This window comes from Plectropomus leopardus, chromosome 8, assembly GCF_008729295.1.
Source record: "Plectropomus leopardus isolate mb chromosome 8, YSFRI_Pleo_2.0, whole genome shotgun sequence".
Lineage (NCBI taxonomy): Eukaryota > Metazoa > Chordata > Actinopteri > Perciformes > Serranidae > Plectropomus > Plectropomus leopardus.
In genome coordinates, this window is record NC_056470.1 from 32,305,458 (window position 1) to 32,327,210 (window position 21,753).

The window sequence follows — 21,753 nt, forward strand, 5'->3', positions numbered from 1 at the left end:
TCTAAGACATGTCGCTCAGAGTACTGTCAAGAGGTACCATGACTCATCACTTTGCACCTCACGCTCTGTCTCAACAGGACTACAGCGATGCCGACGAGCTGCTGGCTCCTGCAAACGTGGATTACGAGGCTTTGTGCCGATATGCTCGCGATGCGGCCTGCTTTTCCACAGGCGGCAAACTGCCTGATCTGACGTTTGCTGAGAACCATGCGGGCCAGCCAGACGTGGCCATGTTTGATTTCACCTGCATGCACCGTGCTGAGAATGCCTCTCTGGTCAGGGAGAGGAGGGGCAAGAAACTCCTGATGGCTCTTGTTGGAGATTGCCTGGTGGAGGTAGGGGGCAACATTTTTATACATTTGGTGCAAATTTCCCTCGTTCACATAACTAACACATAACTATGGCTAGATTAAAAGAACTTGCACATATGAAATGAATATGAATATGAAACCCCAGCTTTTTAAAACTGATCCAATAGGGGTCGACAGATTATCAACCTGGCCAATTAATGGGGCCAATATTTGGTATTTTGCTAAATATCTGTGTCTCTGTTTTTTTTAATCATTGCTCATTTAAAAAAAAAAGGAAAAAAAAGTAGATTTTTTAAAGATTATTTTTGGGGGCTTTTATTGCCTTTAATGGTCAGGACAGTTTAAGTGGGAAAGGGGGAGAAAGAGAGGAGGCGACATGCAGCAAAGAGTCGAGGCTGGAATCAAGCCCACTGCCGCTGCGGTGTGTGTACAACCTCTGTATATGGGGCGCCACTCTATACACTGAGCCACCAGGCACTCCTCGCTGATAAAATGTATTAATTAAAAACTGCAAGGAAAGTATCAGCATTGGAGGACCTTTTGCTTTTAAAACCTCAGGAAGCATTTTTTTTATTTATTCGTTTTTATTTATTTTTAATTAATCTTATAAAAAAAAGTTGCAGGGAACTTTCTGTATATGATGTTGAAAGTGTCAGTTTTGATTAAACATTTGCTAAAGGCATTTGAACAAAATTTTGTGTTGGAGTTATATTCCAAATTTTATATCTCAATCGAATAATTTTCATTTTTATTGTAAATGCATATCGCCTCCAATTGTCTGTTATGGGTCTCATTAATTACTACTACTAATGATAATCGGTTTAAAGTTTAATAAAAATGGAAACTTTCATTCAAGCTCTTGCATTGAATTTACACGCAAAGCTGGACAGCTCAGGCTTAATAAGTGATATGCCATCTATGTGAGATTATATAAGTTGTTATGCTCTGTTCTTTGCAGCCTTTCTGGCCTCTGGGTACAGGTATTGCACGTGGGTTTCTGGCTTCTTTTGACACAGCGTGGATGGTGAGGAGCTGGGGCATGGGGGTCCCACCTGTCAAGGTCCTGGCTGAGCGGTGAGTCAGCTGATATACAGCTGAACACTCGTACACACAATACAGACTTCATCATATTTCATCTTTACATCACGAGCAGGGATGCAGCTCCTTTTTGTTTCTTCACTCTCGGCCATATTGCTCTGTTTTTATTTGAAGCAGTGTTACTTTGTGTTTGCCAGACACACAGCGAAAACTATAGATTATACATTTAGTGCAATATTTGGTTTTAGGACAACTAAAATAATATTTAGGAAAAGAATGGATGGTGCTGAAAATGTTGGAAATGAAGTACAAAAATATAGTTCCAACATTCATTAGCATGCCTGCGGATCTCCTCATCAGCCCTCCATCCTAAGATAATTAGTGTGATGAATAGTTGTTGTGATTGCACAGGTATGAAGATTGTTTCAGCAGGATTCCTTGATGCGATAAGAATAAAACAATGAGACTTTTGGTGTTTAACAGAAGTCATTTTTGCCCACAAAATGTGCCCAATTTTAAGACTGTAAAGTTACAAACTCTGTTGTGGTAAACCAGAAAAGATACAGAATACAGCGCATTTCAAAATAATTCTGTACATGCAGATTCTTACGAACGTGTAAGCTTGAGTCATCTCATAAATAAGAAAAGCAACTTCTGTGAAAGCATTTCAAGACTCATTTCTGTGCTCTTGCTTTTAAATAATTCCACCTTCCATTTATTTTCAGCGCATATTATGGTTGCTATTTCTTATGCTCTTGATGAACTTTTACTGGTTTTACTTTTGTTTTTAATAATTCTTTTATATTTCTATTTCTTTTTTTTGCACCTCTGGCCTGTCTACAACTCATTTCCAGAGTTATGGTATCCTGTATATATGTGCTGTATAATGATTTAATTTTATTTTTTTAGCTTTTCACATTATTTAATTTATTTTTAGATTTGTATATATTTCTATATATTGTTTTTAGCACTCTCAGTGTAAAGTAATGTGAGCTGCATTTTATATATGAAAGATGCTATACAAATAAAGATGATTATTATTATTGTTATTATTATCTTTATTTATTTATTATGACATGATTTTATTTTATTTATTGTATGTGTTGTTTTATTTTGTTCATATGGACCCCGAGTCTGGAATAAAGGATTGATTGATTGATTGATTATCCCCTCTAAACTCATCACATTCTTTCTTTATTATTGTTAGTTTCCTTTTTCTGTCTCATTTCGGTGTATCTGTGATTCCATCTGTCATTGATTTTGGGGCCTATTCTTGTCTCTGAATGACTCCGTTTTCTTCCCAAATGTGCAGAGAGAGTATCTACCAGGTCCTGTCCCAGACAACGCCAGAAAACACCAGCAAAAACTACGCTGGTTACAGCATCGACCCCAAAACGCGGTACACAAGAGTCAACCTCTCCGCCATCCAGCCCAACCAGGTCAGGACTGTTAGCCTTTATTTACTCAACAGAGATTTGAATCACATTAACTTTAATCTTCACGAAGGTTATTCAAGGTTGCAGATTACAGTCGAGTAGAGGGAGTCTCATTAAAGTAAAGCGGTGTCTACATTTAGCTGTTTTCTTTACTATAAGGTGTGTTATATATTTGTTATCAGTAAAGTAAAACTGCTTAGATTAATAATTTCTCAGGTTAGACACAAAGTATAATAATTGTTAGGTATTTGTTACCTTACAGTAAATAAGAAAAAAAAAGCTTTTGCATTAAGGGGTAACTTTTTTTCTTTTTTCAGCCTGGACACTATTTTACCATGTTTTTGTGTAAAAGTTACTTGTAGCGACAGTCATTTTTCAGCATTTCAACACATGTTCACTAAAAGTGTTTTTTGCTGCTGACAGGCTCAGATTATTATTAGAAGTGTCTGACAACATTAGGGGAAAAACCCTACGGTGAAATACATTTTTTTTCCCAAGCGCCAACCAATGGGTCTAAAAAAATGAAGCCATTGTGTAGGTGCAGAAAACTGCACTTCATGGATTGGCCACTTGAGGCTGGTTCTAAGTGCGAGTAAATCCACATAGACCCCCATGTTAAAATGCAGAACTTTAGATCAGAAATAAACATGTTTATAGCCTGATACAAAAAACTGTTTTGGTCCCTTTAGCTAATTTCAACATTCATGAGAACTGCATGGGGGGAGGGAGGTTGTATGAATCACCCATTTGCATTTTATTAAGGCCTAAAAAGCTACACATATTTAAGGGAAAGCTGCTTGATGACAGGCTTTTCTGCGAGGTGTTGCTGCAGCCTGTGAGTCAGATCCACCCCTCACTCTCCTCAGCTTCACCCTCTCGTCCAATTATGGTCACTTCTGGCCCCCAAAAAACAAGATTGCTATTGCCAAAACACAAAACTCAAGGCTTCAAAATGGCAATCCACAAACCAGTGGGTGATGTCGCTTTAGCTACATCTGTTATTAATACAGTCATGGTATTTCTCACCTTTCCGCTCGCTTAAGAGGAAAGTCTTGTTTTGAAACCTCTCGAGAGCTGACTTGTTGCAGGAAAAACAATGGTGGAAATATTAAGAGAGTTGCAGAGAGGAGTGCCGGGCGGAAAGCTTACTGTTATCTAAAAAATGTTCAGTGTCATCGCTGAATTTTTATGTGACAGAGTCTGTGTGATTCCAAAACGACACTTCTTGTTTTGCAAGATTTGTTTACACACACTAATTAACAAACAAAAAATATTCTTATCCTCTGTAGGAGCTTTTCCATAATCTGGTCAAAAACTTATAATAACAGTCTGAGTCTGTCAGTGGAAAAAAACAAGCAATTTAATGGACAACTGACGATGCGCAATTCTCCATTAGTCACTGAGACACAAAACAGTGAGAAAATAGGTTTCAAGTTAGAAAATACCAAAGTCTTCTTCAGAGCCAAATTTGGTTTTTTTTTTGTTATGTTCCTTTGTTTTGTTTTGTTTTGTTTTTGTGATCTCTGAATGCATTGACTAATCTTCCTGCATTATTTAGGTGCAGCACCTGCTTGATGTCGATAAATTTAATCCATCAAGCAAGAAACTGAAGAACAGGTTTTCTTCCATGCGTCAAGGTCAGCGGCTTTTCATCGTGCAGCCACTTACTGTCTGTGTGAAGGTTATATTCAGCGGTGAAGGAGGAAGCCCTTTGTGGTCAACACTGACACATAATTTTAAAAAAACACACACTATATTTACACATCACAGAGGGATGTTTGTCTAACTGTGAAACCACACCACTGTGGCTGTTCAGCATTGTCTGATGAATTGTCTTTGTTTGTCCTCAGATTCAGTCAGTGGTTTTGAGGAGTTGTTGAAATGGTGCCAGAAACACACGGCAGGTTATGAGAATGTGAACGTGAAAGATTTCACCCAGTCCTGGAGGTCCGGACTCGCTCTGTGTGCTCTGATCCACCACTTCAGACCTCAGCTCATGTAAGTTGCTCCCCTGACGTTAGATGGTTGCCATGTGATTGACAGATGTTGTTCATTTATGCATATTTTCAATTGTGTTAATTTGACACTGTGTTTTTTTTAATGAAAATTTCCATCAGGTGTTTGAATTTAACACTGCCAAATTAAAATACATAATTTTCTTCTTAATTTTAGTGCTATTAATGGTTCTAGATTGTTTTTAGTTTTGGAGATATTGACCGTAGAGATGTTTGCCTTCTCTCCAATATATTGGGACTAGATGACACTCTACTTGTAGTGATCGAAGCACCAAAAAAATACATAAAAACTCAACAGCAGTGTCTCTTTCTAGAAATCATGACCCAATTCCTCAAGATATCCACAGACTTTAGTCTGAACAATTTCATGTAGGAACTATTTCTACTGAACCACACCCACTAACCGTATTAACACTCAAAAGGAAGCGTGCATCTACGGCTAGCTCATCTAGCACCACTGATCTAACTAACGTCACAGCTCAGCTGAGGAACACGCCGTTAATGTTTATATCTTGTCATATTTTTATTTCATTTTTGTAAATTACTTAACTTTTTCAGATTTTAGTGATTTATAAATAAGCTTGATTGTGTGAGGTTATTATATTGTTGTCCTTAAAATGACAAAGATGACACAGTCTAAAAACAAATGAAATATTTGTTTATTGTCCAAACGAGAACACAGGAGGGAAATGAGCTGGGGCCGCAGTGTTGTTTCGGCTTAAGATGCTTTGGTGGCGTCTGGTTGCCATGATGGTGGGAGTAAAAATGATCTGTGGGAGTAAAAATGTCAGCACAAGGTAGAGGACTGGGAGCTCTGGATGAAGGGCTGAGGAACACAGGGAGAGACCTGCCAGTCTGTGTGGGTTCAGAACATTTCAGAAATAATTTCTCTCCAAAAGTGACAATGGTGAGCAGCTGCAGCATTTTACCAAAAGGTGAATATTTTTCAACTGTGTGACCAGAAAAAAAACATTAGAAATGCAGCATAGGTTTTTTTATTTTATTTTATTTTTTTAATATTTAAAACATACATGCAACATATACTTGTAATTAATTTTGATATTATTGTGTCTCTTTCCCACTTTGGTGTTAAAAACAGACAAAGAATATGGTGAAGGTATGCTGTGCTGTGTGATGTGCACCAATTTTAATTCCACAAAAAATGTAAATAATGCATATAATAGATGCTCAGCACCTCATCACGCTTCTGGCATTTGGAGCATAGTGAATATATGCGGCGCTCCCATGAAAAATAGAAAAAATATCAACATAGCGGTTGCTTGTCATCCTGTGTGGTTGGCTTGTCAGTGAGTGTGGTAGGTCTGTTAATTATTTACATTGCTATTATTGTTTGCTGTTTTGTTTGATTTTATCTCTGTTTTAACTGTTATTTGTTTGCTTGTTGGTTGTTTCTTTGTTCATGCTCGGCATCACTGAAAATGAGCGTCTTCCTCAGTTTATCACTTAAAAAAAAGGTTTGAATGAATGAATGAATCTAGTTCCAATATATTTGAGAGAAGGTAGAAATCTTTACCGCCAATATCTCCAACACTCAGCTACTAACACCAAAACAATCTAGATCGAAAATAGCACCATAAGTAAGAAAAATATGTATTTTTGATTTTAGGGTTCACTGTCCCTGTAAAACAATACATATAAAGTTACTCATTGTTGTGGGAAAAAAAAGCTATAATTAATACTGTAAAGTAATTCCAGGTTTTCTAATTTGTCCACAGTGACATGTCCTCCCTGGACGTGTCAAATGCTGTTCACAACAACCAACTGGCCTTCAGCGTCTTGGAGAAGGAGCTGGGCATCCCGCCTGTCATGTCTGCCACTGACTTCGCCAACAGCGGTCAGATAGACAAGTTGTCCATGGTCCTTTACCTCACGCAGGTCCAAAGTGCCTTCACTGTGCCAGCAAAAGGTAAAAGTTTTAGCTTAAAGAGTATTTTCAAGGATAAAGACAATGTCAACTGAGGTGTAATTGAAAAGCCAAAAAAGCACTTTGCAATTTACCACAGATGATGTTTTCATTATTAATATGGTTTTTTTAATGCTCTGATATATTTCTGAAGATAGCTTCTGGTGACAGCAGCATCAATCTTACGTAACTTGGTTGCTTAGACACTGCACAGCATTAGCATCACCTTAAAAGGGTCAGGTGCCTTCCCACTGAAATGTGTATGCTGGTGAGAAGCGATCAAATCGCTGCTGTCTCTTTAAGAGCACGTTACCCAGAATTCATTTTGCCTTAAGTGGCTAGTGCTGTGCTCAGAGCTCAGAGCCCAGCCTCTACTGGTTGTGCTGCTCCTCTCTGCACTGAGCCAGCCCAGCAGGAGCAGACAGAGCAAACAGTCACCGTGCAGACCTGGCTTATCAGGAGCTGATGGGACTAGCGTCTCTTGAAGGGGATCTACTATTCCTGCACCAGGGGATTTTCTCTGTAGCAGAGGTATTTTTACAGCCTTCACAGCCTGAGGAGTTTGCGTAAAATGTGAGCTTTGAGGCAGTGAATGAGCTGAAGTGGGTGTGATAAACGCTCTGTGTGTCTGCGATGCTGTGCTGCTCGGGCTTGGGATCCGCTGACTGATGTGCAGGCAGGAGGGAGCTGTCATTCTCCGGTAACCTTATCTGAATGATGAAAGGGTGGGAGTGGTAGAGCAGAGCTGGAGCTGAGGAGTTTCTGTGTGGATTGACAAGTTAAATTCTGCTGCTGCTGCTGAAGCACCACAGAAAATACAAGCAAGAGGGATGATTTATATTTCTGACAGAGTATTCTACATAAAAGGATGTACCTTGAAGATATTTTTTTAAAAAAAGGCACAAAAAAAGGCTCAATCAGAATATTTAAAGCAGCTGTATGCAGAGCTGCAAGTAGGCCAACAATACCGCTCAGGTGTAGGTTTGCAGACTAGTGTAATGGGAAGATAAGCTGAATTTGGTGTGTGTGACATTTTTCTTTCTTTCATTCCCAGACCCTGCAGCCTTCCTGCCGTCGTCCAAGCCTCTGACTCTCTCCCAGACACAGTCAGCTGTCTTTTTCCTGAACAAGCTGAAGCACAACTCTCTGCAAAGACGCAAGGTCCGCCCACTGTGACAGCGAGTTCACTGTTTACACAGCACTGAGAAATGTTTGATAAAGATATTTTCAAACACACTGGCCCGTTGGCTGGAGTTCACGTCTGGGCCTCCAGTCTGCGTTCCTGTGTGCTGCCTGTGACTCACTTCTGTTATTTAAGGGGCAATTTGGTAGATGTTATTTTCAGGAGAAGTGGTTTCTAATCAGTCATTAAAATGGTGTGAATGCTCATTTAAATGTTCACATAATCGGTCGTGTGGTAGTTAATACTTTTTCTTATTTTCTCTGCAGGAAAAGCTGGCAGCTGAGAAAAGAGTAAAAGAGACAAGGATGGAGGATGAGGACAGTGTGAGTGTGTTTCTATACTTATTATGGGTTGCCCGATCATTGGCCGGCCTTTTTATTGTAAATGTATATCAGTTCCAAATATTGGTCATTGATCTCATTAAGTACTAATAATCGGTGTCAGCCCTGAAAACCAATATCAGTTGACCCTCAATACTTATTCCTCTCTTCTTCTTTTTTCAGTGTTGGTTAACTGAATCTGCCTTTTTTCTTCAGACGGTGGTGCTTCTTGTGTCCCCTGAGCTCAGTCCCACACCTGACCCCGCTCCTGAACCCGAGCCTGCTACTAGTCCATCAATGACCAACAGTGAGGAGTGTTACTTCTGTGGTCAGAGGGTCTACGTGCTGGAGCGCATCAGTGCTGAGGGCAAGTTCTTCCACCGGAGCTGCTTCACCTGCCATCAGTGCAGCATCACGCTCAGACTGGGAGGATACACCTTCGACCAGGCTACAGGTGAGGAGCCTACTTTCAGTATATTAACAAGAAAGGTTTTTTGGGAGTCATGTATTTGACTTTTTTCCAAGGCTTTTAAGACAGAGTTTCCCCCCGCTCTTCTAACCGCACTGTTTGGGATGGTTGAGTCAGCAGAGTGAATAAATATGAAGTTCAGATCAGACAGCTCATAAGAATAATGCTGCTGCAATTTTGGAAATCTGAGAAGCTCCCGACATTTGATACGCAGCTGAAGGAATAAGCAAGTGTTGTACACTTGGAGAAAGTAAGATTTACCATGTCGAATAGAGAGAAACCCTTTCTGAAAACATCAGTCATTAATCTGATTATAAAATGAACTGAATGGTTAATGGTCTAACAGGCTAACTGTATCAGTGTGTCATATGTCAATAACCAGCAGTTTCAGTGATATTGTATGTGTCTTTGTTTTTTTGCTGGTATGTGTTACCACCAATGTCGTGTTTCTTCTTTTCTGCTTACCCAGTTCTTGTTGTTTTTTTTGTTCTTTGCTGTTGTTGTTTGTTTGTGTTTTTTAAAATTGTATTCTTATTTAAAACCAGAAAAATGAGCTTTTGGGCGTACATCAGCATGAGGAGCTACCTGAAATGACAGAAACCGTCTGTCAGCCACCAGGGGGCAACTGAGAGGATTTGGCTTCACTTTTTGGGGAGCTGTCCATCTTTAGATAGTCTGTGGTCAAAACCTTGTATATGGCTGAACCCGAGAGGGTTTTTAATTTGCAGCAGGAACTGTCAGCATTTACTCAGTCAAGTACTTTGCCCTGCTGTTTATATCTGGCTCAAAATTAAAGTAAAAAACAAAGAACAGTACACTTAGACACACTCTGACAGCAGAAGGTACCTGCTCTCACTGATCACACACCCCTCCCCTCCTCCGCTCCCGTCAGTGATGTACGTTATGTGACTTATGGAGGCTCCGCAGCCATCGGCCACTATCCAAGCCAAGTCCTTTATATAACCATAGTTTTTTAAATCATAGTTTTTTTTGACATATCTTAAGAAATTGTCTGTGGCCCCCTGAATTAGGATTTATCTCATGACCACGTGCCCACACTTTTGTTCTGATGTTTATTTTATTTGTTTATTTCTCTCTTTCTTTTTTGGGAATATTTATAGTTTATAGGCACAGGTGGCAGGGTTGTTCACTTGGGCTTTTTTTGCCATTCTTAAAATCCCCTGGTGTTGTGTGCCTCTCCACTATTGATCATGATTCCCTCCGTGCATTGTACATACATCGTTAAAAAAAAAAAACATCCTAAAGCCAAACTGATTATCGGTTTCTTTACTAAGATGGTTAAACTGGTTCTGACCTCTTCTTTTCACTTAGTCCTCATAATGGTGGCCCCTACCCATTCAAATAATGTAATGGGGTAATATTCAATAACATTACTTATTTTTAAGGCTTTCGTGTCATAGAGGTGACTGTTCCTCAGACAAATTGATCAGTTGGGGTCTTTCTTTCCTCTGTCCAAGTTTGCTGGCTTGCTGATTCCACCATGCTTTAATGCTAATGTTACAGTGGTGACAGAAAACAAGCCGAACGAAGCTGCTTTCCTGCGCTGTGACAACAGTGTGTTCATTATGCAGTTGTTATATTTTATGACATGTGGCTCCCCAATTCCACCTTCAGTGTTAGAAGGGTTACTTTCGAAATGCAGTAGATTACTCTATCCTGTAACTATTTTAATTACTTTAGTAAAGTAACTTATTATATTTGATTATGCAGGATACATTTATTTAATTATTTTTTATTGTTTTTTACTTTTTTGTGCGTTTTTTCCAGGTAATGTTCTTGTAACCTTTTACAGATTTTTTTTCTCATCAATATTGGGGCCAAGTCCTGTTAAGCTGCTCGTTGCCTTCTCCCCATGTTTTTTTTTTAAAGAAATCAAACCAATTTGCTGGAGTTTCAAAGAGTCAGTACAGAAGCTAATGGGGATCTTAAAAAACAAACAAACAATCGTGAGATCTGCCAAAAATTGAAATGATCTTATACTTGATGTCAGATATTAGGCTAGCAGCTAAAAATGAGAAGCAAAAAAAAATCTAATATTAAAGTTGTATCATATATAGTGCTGCTGTTTTCATCTATCCACAAAATGTTTGGGGATGTGGGTGAAAGACGACCATTCCCACAGGAGAAAGGATGTGTTTCATACCTTTGGCAGAGTGTTATTTTTTGTTGTACAGCATCTTTGACAAAAACCCATTCAAAATATTATTGTAATTCTGAGTTTGCCAAGTATCTGTCCATGTTTGGTATAATATCTGGTCTTTTATTATCCCTTTTAACAGACTCTTGTTTCCTTAATCCTCGATTTAAGCACTTAATGCTCTGTCGCCGAGTGTAAAGCACTTCTGATTTCAACAGCTCTCGCACCTGTGGTATAATGTGTTCTCTCAAAACCTGGATATTTGCTACTGTTCGCAGTTTGGATTTTCTGCAATAAGTGAAGCACCACTTATTAAATTATTTGTGTAATTAATAATTTGCACCGCAACCCTTTTTTAAGGGTTTTGAGAGGACATTAATGATTTATGACAACAGCAGGCTTTTTCTTCTGTAGCACGTCAACATTCACTTGCCTCTGACTTTTCAACTCCAGCTCATTGTTTGTGTCTGTGATGTGCCCTCAGGGAGATTTTACTGTGAGCTGCACTCTGAAGAACTGGAGCTGGAAAACGAGGCTGAAACATCTTGTAAGGTGGGTCACTGAACAGAGCAGATGTACGCCGTTGTGTTGCTCGCTGCTCCAGACTCCGTGTTGAATCTGTGTGCTCGTATTTCCCGTGTTACACAATCTTCTGTTGCATGATGTATCATCCTTCTGGTGTCTGGTCTGATGTCGTCAGCCTGTAGAGCTCGCAGCAGTAACGTACGACTAATGAGGATGTTTGTGTCAAAGCATATGCAGACTAATTAAACAGAGATTTGTGCTTTTTGTTTCCCCTTTTTTTATTTTTATTCCTCTTTGCCAGCAATAACAACGGGTTGTATGTACGTACGTCTGCCCATTCTCGTGAACGCAATATCTCAAGGCATTTTATTCAGATTTAGCACAAACATCAACTTGGTCTCAAGGATGAAGTGATGATTTTGGTGGTTTATAGGTCAAAGGTCACCGTGACCTTGTCAGTCTCATTCTTTCTGAAAGCAATATATCAAGAAAACCTTGAGGGATTTTTTTTATTTGGCACAAACAGGTGGACTCAAGGATGCACTTATTTTGGTGATGAAAGGTCAAGGTCACAGTGACCTTATATCATCTCATTCTTGTGAAAGAGATATCAGAACATTACAAATTTCACACAACAGTTTGAGTGGACTAAATAATGAACTGAGTAGATTGTAGTAGTCAAAGGTCAAGGTCATTGTGACCTTACATTCGTCTCATTCTTGTGAAAGTGATATCAAAATTTGATACAAACATTCACTTAGAATTAACAATGAGCTGATTAGAATTTGGTATTAAAGGTCACAGTGACTTTTCATTTGCCTCTTTGTGGTGAACACAATATCTGAAGATGGTCTTGAGGGAGTTTCTTTAAATTTGGCACAAACATTCACGTTGGCTCAATGATGAAATTATTTGATTTTGGTAGTCAAAGGTCAAAGCCAATGTGACCTTGCATCCGAGTCATTCTTGTGAACATGATATCACACGGACGCCTCAAGGAAATTTCCCCAAATTTGGCACAAACGGACTCAAGAATGAACTGATTAGATTTTAGCGGTCAAAGGTCATTATTTGTATAGCACTTATTAAAATGTTACAAAGTGCTTACGCATAAAATAACAATAAAACACACAGTAATAAACTGATAAGAACAAAGGATAATTAAAAAACTAAAGAGAAATATAAACGCAATGGTGATGTTTTTTTTTAATTCTCAAACAAGCGTACAAACTGTAACATTGCAGTATAACATTATATGACTGGTCCATTAACACAAAGGAAAAAAGTGAAGGCGTTGCACAATAGGATGAGGTTGAATAATGACTGATTCACGAGAGTCCACTTTGAAACTATGCTGATTACATAGATCTTTTGTGCTGCCGGGGTCATGATGTGTGTGAAGCGTGTATGTTTTCACAGACATGGATGTAAATTGTGAGTGCAACTTGACTTGTGCGCGGAGGTATGGCGGTAATTCTGTTTTTTTGTTTTTTTTATGCCGTCTCTGTGTTCAGGATGGCGAAGGAACTCACAAAGGGACAAATGAGGAGAACAGGCTTTCCAGTGATGATTACACGCCATCTCCATCAGATGAGGAGTACGAGCAAACTCTGGACTCTGCTGCCTCACAGTCACATAAGCCTGAAGGACAGGACCGACATATACTTGAATCCGATAAAGAGTCCCCAGAACCGCATCCATCAAAAACTCCCACATCTAAAGCTGAGGAGGAGACGGTACCTTATCCTGTCCCCAAGCCCCGCCTCTCTCAGCAGACCACCCCGAGCCCTCAGCCCTCTCCTCCAGTACCAAAACCTCGCACAGTCCACCTTTTTAACCCCTCCACTCCAGAAAAACAATCCTCTCCGGCCCGCACAAAAGAGATCTCTAAGACAGCACCCGATTCTCGTCCAAAGCAATCACTCCGAAAGCTGCAGCTGACCGACGAGGAGAAAAGCCAACTAGTGAATCTTCAGAGCCTCAGCGCGGACTCAGACTCAGAAACCCCTGGTGGATCCTCCTCCTGCTCCTCTTCATCTGCAACTGCAGGAGGTCCAAGTCCTCCTAAGCCAGAGGGCCTGGATGGGCAGGAAGAGGAGGGCTACTGGAGCGGGAGCACCGCCAGTCACATCCGCGAGAACAGAAACAGACGCTGCTTCAGGAGGAAAGAGATGCCGAGCGGGCAGACCAGGGTGCGGTCCAAGTTTTCTCCCTGGAATCTGTCTTCGCCGAGGATCAGCAGGGACACTCGGCTCAGTGTCCTCATTAATCATCCAGGGAGAGTGGGTGAGTAAGGACTCATCTCCTGTGTGATCTTTGGAGAAAAGGTTGCAAAAAAAGAAACATTATATTGCAACATCTTTCTTTGCTTTTCTTACCACAGAGACGACATTCAGACACGCTCACAGCACCTCAGAGGAGGGTGTCGATGGAGATGACGACGACGATGACGATGATGATGAGATGTTTGAGCGAGATGATGTTGACTTGTTTAATGAAAAAGTAAGGAGAGGAGTTAAACTGATGTTTTTAGTATAAATGATATCAAGCTGCTAAATTTGTACCAGGCTTTCCTCAGATCCGTAAAAAGTCTTAAAAGACATTGATTTAAAACCTTTAAAACCTGGATCAACATCACTTTTCTTAAGCTGCGTCCCAAAACCTTTAACAAGCTATTTAACCCTTTTAAACTAAGCAAACTGTTTTGATTTATTTCAAAAACAGGCAATGGCCAACTTGGCCAAAAATGTTGCAGAAATTGGAGGAAATTAGTAAAAGGTGACAAGAAAATAACCATAAATTATTTTTAAAAAGGAGGGAGAATTATTATAAAATTATAAAAAGAAATAGGGAAAACTTGTTTTTTAAGAAATCAATCCAATTTGCTACAGTTTCAAAGGGTTAAATCATCTAAATATCTAAATATAAGACATTATTTTTTGTATAAGTCTTCTTTTTGTATAATTTACCGGATGCCTCTTGCATCAATTTTGACTTAAAATAGTCAGTTTTTTTTATTGAAAAAAGGTCTTAAATTTCATCTTGAGTGGCATTAAAAAGTCTTTAAAAAAAAATTAAATCTAACCTGCCTTAAGCTGTGGAAATCATGATTTTAACCAGCGGTGGTCTCAGAATACTGACACTGACACTTGCCTTAGTTTCAGACGGTGCCATCAGACCCTGTTGAGGCAGAGAAGATGGAGCTGATGAAGATGAGGACGCTGGAGCGAAGAGCCAAGATGAGCGAATTGCAGCGATTGCGTAAAGCCCAGGTCAGTGTTTCTCAGAGTAATACAATAACTCATATATATTTTATTGGTCACTGGCTTGTCAGTGCAGCAATTTCGTTTGATTCAAGGTTGATTGATTATTGGGCCCTTTTTAAAAGATCCACAGCCTTCTGTCTAAAGTGCATGGTGCAGGTGCATTTGGGGCTTGTCCAACCACTTTTTTTTGTTCAACAGTGCAAAATCTGGTTGTAGAATAAGGTGCAAGGACCAGAGAGGTTGCACTTACTCCCTTAAATAATCATATGTTTTGGGTGTAACATGAATTCAATCACAGTGTCATCTACCATCTTCCCATTAAAGCCAGGACACCTGCAACTGGCCCACCGTGATTTACATGCTGGGTGTGGTGAATTGGAGAAGCGAGTGGTTTTTAACTGAGAGTGCTGCAGTAAGAGCAAAGATGTCACTGCTGCAGATATTGTGGAACATTTAAGCAGTAAAACTAAAAATTATATAAACTGGACAAAGGAAACAGAACTTAACTTTTAGCTTCTGAAATAATCAGTGAAGTCGTGCTGCTGCTTGTGGGTAAATGTTCACAGCGTCTCTTAATGGGAAGTCAGACAACAGCTCTGCAGCTCTGCTCTGCACTCTATGTTCACATTTTTAAATATGTAATTAATATTTTCCCTGTATCCCTTTAAAACCTGGTTAGACATCAGTTTTCTTGTGCTGCGCTCAGACGCCTTTGAAAAACATTGGGAAAAATTTGATGACCAACTTCAAAAGAAAGGTCACATGAATTGCAAGGAGTTAGTAAAAGAAAAATGAGTGGAAATTTGTTTTAAAAATGAGTTTTTATTATATAAGATTATCAAAACAGGGGTTGATATCAAAAAGTATTTTAGCCACTTTAAAAAATACCTACCTAAAAAATCAATATCAGTCCAAGTGGACGCTCTATTTAGAGTATTTTCACCACTTTACCTCGCCGTCACACAGCCTTTTCCTTTGGCACAACATTTCTCAGCTGCTGCTGGTGAGCTGTGGGCCAGAAAGTGCTGTTAGTGACTGTTATGCAATCCAACTGAAACAAAACTTATATTTATTATACTTCTATTGTATTTTGTAGGTAGGCGTTTTTTTAAAGTGGCTAAAACACCTTTTAATATACCTATTTAATATCACCCCCCATACAGCAGGGTAATGCTGAGCTGCAGAGTCCACGCTTTGTCTGTTTCTGCAAACGAGCCACTTAGGGCCTCCATGAGAAACACTGATAATGACCACATCTTATTTTATAGACACATTTTTTATGAATAATTGCTCTGAATAAATAGTTCTTCTCAGTATAAGTCACCCTTTATCACACCAATTGAATGCTTTAGTGTGATGCAACAGCAATGGGAAAACTATTAGTTAGCATTAGCAGTAACTTTATAAGCTCTGGTACAGCTGTGAGAGAGTAAAAATGGATATAAAATGGATAACATACATCGTTTCCATAAATTCTTTGTGCAAACATTAAAATCCGCTCATCGTGGGTCATTGATTAAATACACTGAATGGTTATTGTGGATAATATGGTCACAATACCAATACCGTCATAAACATGGGTCCCGTTTAATCCTTTAACTTTAAAAGTATAAATTCAAAGTTATCAGAGGCTGGCTTTCACTTTCAGTAAGCAGCAATTCCTGCATAATATACATTTTAATGTATTAAAAAATAAATTCTTAAGCAGCTTTCTAACTATTTTTGGTCTGTGTGGTTCACAGTCCATCCAGAGGAGACTGGAGGAGATCGAGGTGACCTTCAAGGAGTTGGAGGATAAGGGTGTCATGTTGGAGCAAAGTCTGCGAGGAGAGGCTGGTAAGATTCAAATGTTCATCTGTTTTTTCATTCCTGATATACTAAAGGCTCTTTATTTTTATTTATTTATTTTTTTCAACTTTTTTTAAGAGCACAACAGTTTAAATTGTTTTTCACTAGGGCTGCACTATGTGGCAAAAATGTGTGATAAACCTGTTGAATATCACAATAAAGACATTATTTGTCATAAATAAATATACATTAAACTGGTCTCAGTCCTGCCATTCTGCTGCTTTCACTATCCTGCTGAAATACAACCAAAAAAAAGGAAATTATCTTATTTTAAGTTTATTTTCAACAGAAAATAATGCAGAAAAAGATGCTTAGAGTGCTTTATAATTTTTGAATTCCCTATTAAGTGTATGATTTCAGTGCACTCATGCCATTTTTTAAGCTAAAGTGTACTGTTAAACTGTGTAATATACCATTGCACCATTGCAATAGCACATATGTACTGTCAGCTAATACGTATATCAATATTAGATTTTTTTTTACACCCCAATATGAGTATCAGCATTGGCCCCCAAAATACAGTATAATTCATTCTATAGTTTTAAGCCCATATGCAATCAAACATTGTTATATACTGTTGCTGGAAGAAGATGTTGAATTTGTAGTTTTCAGTAAATTCATTTGTCTTCTTCTGGTAATTGAAAGTGGAGAAAAAAATGCAAATGAGCTGCTTATTTTTTTGTTGTTTTTTATTTAAGCAAAAAAACAAACAAGAAAGTTTCTGCTCTGCAAAAGTTAAATATACTTATTATAAATACCAGGCATTTAAAATAAGAAATATAGTGAGCACTAGACATACTGTACTAAAAGTACATGTATTTGTATATTGATGGGTTAGAATGTTTAAATTTGAGCTGAATTCACATGTAACTGCCTCCAGATTGAGAGAGAAGCATATTAGCCTGAGGGCTATTTCTCTGTCGACAAGCTCATTTACTTATGGATGTTTTGTCGCACACAGCACACCGCTTTATCTAGAATTATCATAAAAACCTGTCTTACTCTTTTTTTGTTTCAACTTTCTAAACAAACATCATGCACAGAAACCCAAACAGTGTATTTCTTCACCTCCAGGCAGCAGCGGCTCCCCTGAAATGATCGAACACTGGATCCAACTCGTGCACGAGAAGAACGCGTTGGTGTCTGAGGAGTCTGACCTCATGGTGGCGTGAGTGAACACCTTGTGAATTCATAAAGCAACGCACAGAAGCAGCCTGTGTGGTCACAGCGGGAATACAACGCAGCTTTTGTGCAAAGCAGAATGGAAGCTGTTATGTGGCTGCTGTGTGGCCACAAAACAGCAGACGTCCACATCAAAACACTGCAGTTTTTGTTTGTTCTCACCTTTGCAGCAACCAGTCGTCTTCGTAGTCACTTCATAGTTTGTGGTGTGGCCTCATGATGACCTGCAGCTACAACAGGATGTGTAATGTCGACATGACTCAGCTGATGTTTGTTTTTCTCTCAGGTCCCGACAGCTGGAGCTCGAAGACAAGCAGAGTATGCTGGAGTTGGAGCTCAGGAAATACATGGAGATGAATGGTGTGTATTTTAGTGTGCACACACACATATGAGCACATTTGTTGTTGAAGCTTGTTGAATAGGCCTTATTGATTCTGAGGCAGTTAGAGAAGAACGAACCAACTCAAAAACCAGCCCCAGTTGTGTTTAGCCGAGGCTATAGAGACAATTATAGCCTGATTCCTCCTCTGATGAGAACATCAGTGTTTTTGAAACTTGGCCCTGTTCACCCAGTCCTGCAAACAAACTGTGCATTTTGTAACATAACACATCAGCCCAAATATAAGACACTCACACACTTTATGGAAATTTCATTAGAACAAGTGTGAACCCTCCTTGGGCAAAAACTGAGGCCACAAAAGGGTGAGCAAACACATCTCTCTCAAGCAGTTTCAATGCAAGAAAGACAAAATGTACATTCCTCTGCAAACATGCTCTCTAAAGTTCAGCTGAATCTAATATGAGGCTCAGCTCTCTGAGTTACGCTGAAAACACACCAAGCAGCAGCCAAATGCAGCTTGTGAGGTGTGTTCATGGTGTCAACATACGTCAACATGTCACAGGAGTCACAGGAATCTGTTTTCTGATTGGTATTCTCCAGCAGCAATTCGCTAAGTTAAACTATCACCAATTTTAAGTTTGGACCTCTTCGCAGCAAATTCAAACAGTCTTGGTTTTTGTTGAAAAAAGACAGTAACATGCTGATGGCTCTTTTAGGGTTTAGGGTAAAATTTTGGGTGATTTCTTCTTAAATTGCTTTTTGCCTTCAACCCATAGGTTTTTTAAAAAAGAAATCAGGCCAATTTTCACAGGTTTCTAAATGTTAAAGTGTGCATATGTGTCTGTCTGGCAGATAAGACATCAGAGCAGCAGAAAGAAGAGGACCGTGTCCTTCAGCAGATGATCGACGTTGTGGACATGAGAGACTCCCTGGTGTCATTTCTGGAGGAGAAGAGGCTGAAGGAGATAAGCGAGGAGCAGGAGGCCTTCTGCATTATGGAGGCCAAACGGCACTCGAAGGCAGGAGCTCAGGTTCACTGGGCGTAAGGTGTTCACACACGCACATACTCAACATGACCCTGTACGTACAGTGCGGTCGATTCCCTCACATCTACCGCATGTGAGACTTGCTGCTTTTAGACTTAACTTTTGCAAAGCCAAAGATGTTACAGAATTGTTGCGGAGGGCAAACCCACCACAAGCGGTCCCTCAAGGATGACGAGTGGAAGCTGATGGGCCAGAGGCTGAGTGAGTATCAGTTGCAATCCGCCCCCTAGAGGGAGACATAAGCCTGGGGATCTGAGGCTTTTAGTCGACACGTCCAATGACTCTGCGGCTAAGCCCTGCCTGCAGTGATAGCAGGGTCACAGCAATAGACCACAAATGAAAAAGGACTCCTAATGTCGGCTGCAACAACCTCACAGCAAATAATCATAACCCATCCTGGGACTTGACCTGGTTTTGGTGTCGGTTGGAAACGTGTGACTCAAGTGAAAGACGAAGCAGCATAAAATTGACAGCGGCGGGGGAACCTGCAGCAGCTCTGGAGCCTTAGAGATAGATCTAAAGCACAGGATCGTGTTTTTGAAAATACTTTGGTGTTTATTTTACTTGTGAAATCATGACTAAGTGCTACAGTACACAACAACATACTATATACATATCATAATTCTATGTTTAATATTTGTATACTGAATTCTAGGAGTATGACGGTGGAGAAAAAAGGTAAAATATTAGAATTATTAAAATCCGTTATTAGATTTAATTCTATTATCCAGTTTACTTTTCATGAATTTTATGGATTTTGTAGCACTTCCTGCTGTTCACCATGTCCTTTTCTTGATGGCACGTTGGATAGTTAATCTCAGGGGTCGATTGTTCAGTCCTCTCGGATCAGAATTGGGGGGTTTTTCACCGATGGCCTTCAACAGTCGGCTGCTCTTCATAGCGGTGGTGTATTATACGAACACACGGGGATAAATGAAAAACGGACTGGTTTAATCTATTTATAAATGCCATCTTTAATCATTTGCAGGTGTTCCTATTCATGTGCTGGTGGAATAGCCGAAATCCAGACAAAGAGCAGTTTGTTGTTCGTGAAAAGGAGCCTTACACATTCATTGTTCTGCTGCCATTTTGTGCCACCTGGACGGCACTTCACAGTATATCAAATAAAGATCACGCACTTTGATGTTTTAGGTTTCGTGTTTTTGATCGTACACTAAGTTCTTTACTGGAGCACGTCCAGTCCTCTCAGGTGTTTTGTTTATTTCTGTAATGTTGCCATAACGTTTGACCCTTTATGTAAGTGCAGTACAGTTTACTGTAGTTATATAAAAGTTTTTGACAGCAGGTGCTATTCTAACTTCTAACCTCTAGGGTGCACACTTGTCTCTTAAAATTGCCAGTAAATTAAAGACAGTAACACTAAGTAGTACAGAAACTCCTCAACTTATAGATGAAAGAAGAGTTCAGATCCTTTATGTAAAACTAAAAATCAGCATCATTCAACATTCAGAATGTTATTTAAGTCCAAGTAAAGAAGTATTGTCAATAACGTTTACTTACAGTATCAAAAGTAAAAGAACCCCTTTAGCAAAAATAGTTTTTTTAGTGTTTTATTGTTATTTATGAAAAATGTGATTATTACTACAGATAAATCAATGTGTAAGTTCATCATCATCATCACTCGGACAGTGTGATGATCCAGTGGTTATCACTGTCACCTCACAGCAAAAGAGGATTCAGGGTTTCAACCCACCGACCAGCTGGGGCTCTTCTGTTTGCATGTTCTCCGCGTGCCAGCGTGGGTTTTATCAGGGGTTGCTATTTTCCTCCCACAGTCCAAAGAGATCCATCTTTCCATTGACGTTCATCTGGGGACCAGGTTGCGGGGGTCAGCAGGCAGAGCAAAATACTCCAGACAACCCTCTCCCCAGCAACGCTTTCCAGGTCCTCCTGAGAGACTCCAGGGCGTTTCCAGGCCAGATGAGATATATAATCCCTCCAGCATGTTTTAGATCCACCCGGGGGCCCCCTGACAGTCAGACGTGCTCTAACACAAGGCGCCCAGGAGGCATCCTTATCAAATGCTGAACCATCTCAGCTGACCCCTTGTCCGAGCTCCCTCAGGATGTCTGAGCTCCTCACCCCATCGCCAAAGCTCCCACTGCACAAAAAATCTGCTAACACCGACCAACATCTGGCCTTTTAACACAATGAGAATGCATACGATCGTCTCTGGCTCCAATTGACATTGATGGGAACACAACACCCTGGTGAATGCGGTAATTTCAGCTCCTTAACTGGCGAGGTGCTTTTACACACCGTCAGTAATAACCCTCCATCTCCTCCTAAGCAGCACTAAAACACAGAACACAGAGGTTGAGAGAGAGACTTAATAAGTTAGAGACATGAAGAGAAGAGGCCACTGAAAAGTTTTAAAAGACCTCTGTTTCTGCTGCTTTCTACTGTTAACCTGTTCTCCGGCCTGTCCGTGACATCGCACGGACATCCCAACAAAACAACCCACAAACACATTTTCATAGTGTGGTATTAGTACTGTTACACAGAAGCGTACAGACAGGCAGACTTGTGGGAATACAGTATTTATTTGGTGTTCCTGTGTTTGAAAAACATGTGTGCATGTGCTCTTTTTGGTGGGAAAGTGGTATAAGGCTGCGCCCAGCCACCCTCCGAAGTAAACTCATTTTGGCTTCTTGTATCCGCAGTCTCGTCC

General features: G+C 39.8%; 1 protein-coding gene across 2 annotated transcripts in view; it reads left to right on the forward strand.

Annotated features, from left to right (window-relative positions):
- The window catches only part of mical1 (microtubule associated monooxygenase, calponin and LIM domain containing 1), a 31,521-nt gene extending 11,316 nt beyond the window's left edge, over positions 1-20,205 (forward strand). For both annotated transcript variants that reach the window (XM_042491341.1, XM_042491343.1), the window contains 17 exons: positions 78-335; positions 1,270-1,385; positions 2,662-2,788; positions 4,344-4,422; positions 4,636-4,783; positions 6,537-6,727; positions 7,779-7,885; positions 8,174-8,230; positions 8,444-8,681; positions 11,339-11,406; positions 12,894-13,665; positions 13,763-13,881; positions 14,538-14,651; positions 16,388-16,481; positions 17,568-17,661; positions 17,962-18,035; positions 18,868-20,205. In XM_042491341.1, coding sequence (XP_042347275.1) covers positions 78-335; positions 1,270-1,385; positions 2,662-2,788; positions 4,344-4,422; positions 4,636-4,783; positions 6,537-6,727; positions 7,779-7,885; positions 8,174-8,230; positions 8,444-8,681; positions 11,339-11,406; positions 12,894-13,665; positions 13,763-13,881; positions 14,538-14,651; positions 16,388-16,481; positions 17,568-17,661; positions 17,962-18,035; positions 18,868-19,061 — 2,850 coding nt within the window. In that variant the 3' untranslated portion in view covers positions 19,062-20,205. The remainder of the gene's footprint in view (positions 1-77; positions 336-1,269; positions 1,386-2,661; positions 2,789-4,343; positions 4,423-4,635; positions 4,784-6,536; positions 6,728-7,778; positions 7,886-8,173; positions 8,231-8,443; positions 8,682-11,338; positions 11,407-12,893; positions 13,666-13,762; positions 13,882-14,537; positions 14,652-16,387; positions 16,482-17,567; positions 17,662-17,961; positions 18,036-18,867) is intronic.
- Positions 20,206-21,753: the final 1,548 nt, after the last annotated feature.